Here is a 4,344-nt window from a genome sequence, read left to right as displayed (position 1 = left end):
TATTAATTAATATTGGTAGGGAATATGAGCGAAAAGGATAGAAAATTTAGAACGGACAACAACAAAATTGAAGTAAAATAAATGCGTTAAAAGTTTTACAGAAGGTGTAATTCACAATTTATTTTAAAAAAATTATGGAGAAAAGAATGTCTGATGTAGTGTCATTTCAAAAATAATAATTTCCCCTGTATCTATTACTAGCATAATTTTGGAATTGGTTATCAAGTATCATGCAAGCACTAAAACATTAAATGACAATTGGTTATCAATTATAAATTATAACTCGCATTTTTTTTTCCTTTTCTTTAACAAGAAGGAAAAAGAAAATTCACTAAAACAGAAGAGGAAAAAAAAGAGAGAGAGAGAGAGAGAAAAAGGAAAAGTTCATGTTGAAAATAACTCACAAGCAACGAGTGCAGAAGTTAGTCATGCGCTTGCGCCTTAACATTAAATTTCCTCTGTTCAGTGTTCACTGTTCACTGTTGTTCCCATTTTCCTTCTGCAGGGAAAACACATAAGGACAGCTACAGAAAAAAATAGAGAGACAAGAGAGTGTGCTCAAAGAAGATTCAAAAGATAGCATAAAAGATTTTTTTTTTTTTTTTTTGAAAAACAAAAAAGCTGTTCAATCCTTGAAGATCCAAAACACCCATTAACTTCCAAAGGCTTCGCGATTCACGAACACACTCTCTCTTTGTCTGCTTGTGCGGGTGTTCCTTCTCAAGCATCTCCTCCACATATCTATATCTCCATGTATTCATTCTTATTTTCCTAGCGACACAGAATAAACAATGAAAATGAAGCTTCTTCTTATGTCTCTCTTGCTTCTTATTCTTCACGAACCCATTTGGGTTCACGGGGTTCCTGTTTCCTCACCTCAAATTATACCCATTACTCCACTTTCCACCTCCATGCCTGCTATCTCCCCAGGTACTCATTCATCTCTCTCTCTCTCTCTCTCTCTCTCTCTCTCTCTCTCTCTCTCTCTCTCTCTCTCTCCCCTGTTCATTGTCTCAAGCGCTACCTGTTTCTTCAGATGGCGTTGAGTTTCAACAGTTTCAAATTTAAATTTCAAATATCCAGCTGCACTTAATGCCAATGATAACATGTAACTTCATGTTGATATATGATTACCCATCTTACTCTCTTTTATTTCTTATCATCTGGATCCTACGCATTTGCTGAATATCTATTAAATTGCTAATTTGCTATAAACGCTCCTTGTTATCAGGTACTCAGGTGGGGGAGGAGCACCACCAAAAAGATTCGGACAAGAAAGTGATAATAGCTGTCGTTGTAGCCAGCACTGTACTTGGTGGAGTCATTTTGAGTTTTTTATGCTTCTGGTTTTGTCATAGCAAGTATCGGTCAAAATCGAATAGGAAAAATGTTCAAAGCTCAGGTATTTATTTATTTTGCACAATTCCTTTTCTCGGATTCATGTTTTTTGCTTTTCAAGAAACTTAAATATCAAATTGCTTCCTTGGTATTGTCTTGAGACTTTTTTTTTTTTTTTTTTTCCTTGTGTCGTTTTTGAATGCCAAGATGCAGAAAAGGGGTTGACTGTAGCAAGATATTTGAGTGAATTCAGTTCCATCAAGATAGTTGGTATGAAGGGGTCTGTTCCAATAATTGATTATAAGCAAATAGAAAAAACGACCAATAATTTTCATGAAAGTAACATCTTGGGTGAGGGTGGTTTTGGATGTGTTTACAAGGCTCGATTGGATGATAATTTGGATGTTGCCATCAAGAAACTACACTGTGAAAGTCAGAATGCTGGGAGAGAATTTGAGGTAATGCCGGCTAACGCTGCTTTTCCTCTGTTTTAATAATTTGTTTCCTTTCTATCTTGTATTGAATAGTCAGATGAATTTGCAGAACGAGCTGGATTTGTTAAGTAAAATTCAGCATCCAAATATTATATCTTTACTGGGTTGTAGCATTACTGACGATACGAGGTCTATTGTTTATGAGTTGATGCAAAATGGATCCTTGGACGCTCAGTTACATGGTAAAAATTTGCATCTTATGCTTTATTTACGTAGAGTAGATGACACTTTTCTCAATTATAAAATTATATTAATTTCATTCTTTTACAAAATTTTGTTTATGTTGAAGGACCCTCTCATGGCTCGGCATTGACTTGGCATATGAGGATGAAGATTGCTCTTGACACAGCAAGGTGATCTTCCTTAATAAGTTTTGGAACTTTCTGTTTTGCTCTGTGCATGCCATGTATATTAACATACTTCTGTTAATGCTGATCAGAGGATTAGAATATCTGCATGAGCACTGTCACCCTGCGGTGATCCATAGAGATATGAAATCTTCTAATATCCTTTTAGATGCAAACTTCAATGCCAAGGTAAATTTTTTTGTTGGAATTGATATAAAAATGATTTCCCCTTCTATTGTACATTGTTTTTCATCATTTATTGTATTCAGCAAAGCTTATCTTATGTTGGCAATCACTTAATTGTTGTTGGTCAGCTGTCTGATTTTGGTCTTGCTATCACTGATGGGTCCCAAAGCAAGAAGAACATTAAGCTTTCAGGCACCTTGGGGTACTTAGCCCCGGAGTATCTTTTGGATGGTACGCCAAATAAACTTGTTATCCTTTCACGGCATATGCATTGGTCTGGCAGGTTGCTATAATTTTAATGTTGTGTTAAGCTTTTAAAAAACCAGATCCAACATATTGTTTGTTTTGGACCCCTGTTGAATTCAATGACTTCATATGAGTTTAGGGTGGGTTTGAAACATACAATTTGTGCATCTTGTTCTCATCCTGGGCATATATCTTGACTTTTTATGGGTTTGACATGTCATCTAGATTATTTAAATTGACCATATTGTGAGCAACATGTTACTATCTCATAAGCCTAGTTTGCTCCGGTTGCTTCTTGTCATTGACAAAAACTAGTACCGGCCCCCCAAAATAAAAAATGAACCATTAATATCGGGAGGATGGGAACTAAAATTTGAGCTCAGCTGAAGGTAGATGGTAATTGATTGTTGTCTGGAAAGTGGGAACATTGGGAGGTTTTACTCTGGGGCGAATGCCTGTAAGCTTTCTAATTCAGTTGAAAACTTGAGATAATTTGGTGGTGGCTCTAATATGTTTAATTGTTGAGAGGGATTCTTTTTACTTTAATTCGATATTATTCCTTGAGATATAGATGAAATGGATTATGGATCACTTCTCCAATGATTTTTTAATATTATGGAGAAATGGCTTGGATCCATAGGTGAGCATAATTCATGTAACAAAGTGAAACTCAAAAACTTAATAGAATTATTTATTGAGGAGAATGCAATTTAATTATTTTACAGGCAAATTGACCGATAAAAGTGATGTCTATGCTTTTGGGGTTGTGCTCCTGGAGCTACTCTTAGGAAGAAAGCCTGTGGAAAAAAAGGCACCAGCTCAGTGCCAATCTATAGTCACATGGGTACGAGCTTCTATTAATTCCATGAAATCAAATTCAATCGGGTTGTATCACCAAGTTTGGAAGATAACATAACTGTTTTTTATTGCAGGCCATGCCGCAGCTCACAGACAGATCCAAGCTCCCAAACATTGTGGATCCAGTGATTAAGAATACAATGGATCTCAAGCACTTATATCAGGTTTGTGAATCCTGGAAGCCACAACTCACATATTTCACATTTTTAAACTTAAGTGTTTTTTGCAATAATACTGCTAGTACTAGGTTCCTTCTGGAACTATGTATATGCACTGTCTCTTCAATTTATTGGGCTTTGTATTTTGTAGGTTGCTGCTGTAGCAGTGCTGTGCGTGCAACCAGAACCAAGTTACCGTCCCCTGATCACAGATGTTCTTCATTCACTTATCCCCCTTGTTCCCATTGAGCTTGGAGGAACGCTCAGAGCTTCACAAGTGACACAGCAGGTCACTCCTGCTGATCCACCAGTGAATTCCAGTCATCGTTAGAAACTATCAATCAGATACATGCTAAACGGTGAGAATACAATTGTGTTTTACCAAAGACTCCAAATTAGACACAGCCATGTCAACCTCACTGTTTATGTATTACACGCAATTTAATAGTTCTGCCTTGAAATATAAAGATTCGTTCATTCGGAAAGATATTTGGCTTAAAAGGGTGAGAGGAGCTTTGAATTGTTTAGTAACAAATGTAAAGAACAAATAAATTTCACTTTTGTTTGGGGGGGGGGGGGGGGGGGGGTTTTTGTATAGAATGTTGAGTTTGTATAACATTGGGATATGATTTTGTCTTCCATTCCCTATTTTGGGGGTATGAAATTCAATAATTGAAGCAAAAGGCTAGGCTCGCTAACTTAACTGCGGCTCTTCAC

General features: G+C 36.5%; 1 protein-coding gene across 3 annotated transcripts; it reads left to right on the top strand.

Annotated features, from left to right (window-relative positions):
* Positions 1 to 613: 613 nt before the first annotated feature.
* Positions 614 to 4,132, top strand: LOC133287420 (probable receptor-like protein kinase At1g80640). Of its 3 annotated transcripts, none has more exons than XM_061485033.1 (10): positions 614 to 930; positions 1,232 to 1,402; positions 1,606 to 1,796; positions 1,882 to 2,014; positions 2,122 to 2,185; positions 2,272 to 2,368; positions 2,494 to 2,596; positions 3,400 to 3,455; positions 3,544 to 3,633; positions 3,779 to 4,132. In XM_061485033.1, exons 1-10 carry the CDS (start codon positions 792 to 794, stop codon positions 3,956 to 3,958), a joined length of 1,224 nt encoding a protein of 407 aa, XP_061341017.1. In that variant the 5' UTR covers positions 614 to 791; the 3' UTR covers positions 3,959 to 4,132. The 3 variants fall into 3 exon arrangements, with proteins under 3 accessions (XP_061341017.1, XP_061341016.1, XP_061341015.1); XM_061485032.1 differs by having other exon boundaries at positions 3,337 to 3,455; XM_061485031.1 differs by having other exon boundaries at positions 1,546 to 1,796; positions 3,337 to 3,455.
* Positions 4,133 to 4,344: the final 212 nt, after the last annotated feature.

The sequence above is a fragment of the Gastrolobium bilobum genome, unplaced genomic scaffold (assembly GCF_033153095.1).
Source record: "Gastrolobium bilobum isolate Gb01-03AN ecotype WA unplaced genomic scaffold, APGP_CSIRO_Gbil_v1 utg647, whole genome shotgun sequence".
NCBI classification, from domain to species: Eukaryota; Viridiplantae; Streptophyta; class Magnoliopsida; order Fabales; family Fabaceae; genus Gastrolobium; species Gastrolobium bilobum.
Note: the sequence above shows the minus strand (reverse complement) of the source record. Positions and strands in the feature narration are given on the sequence as shown.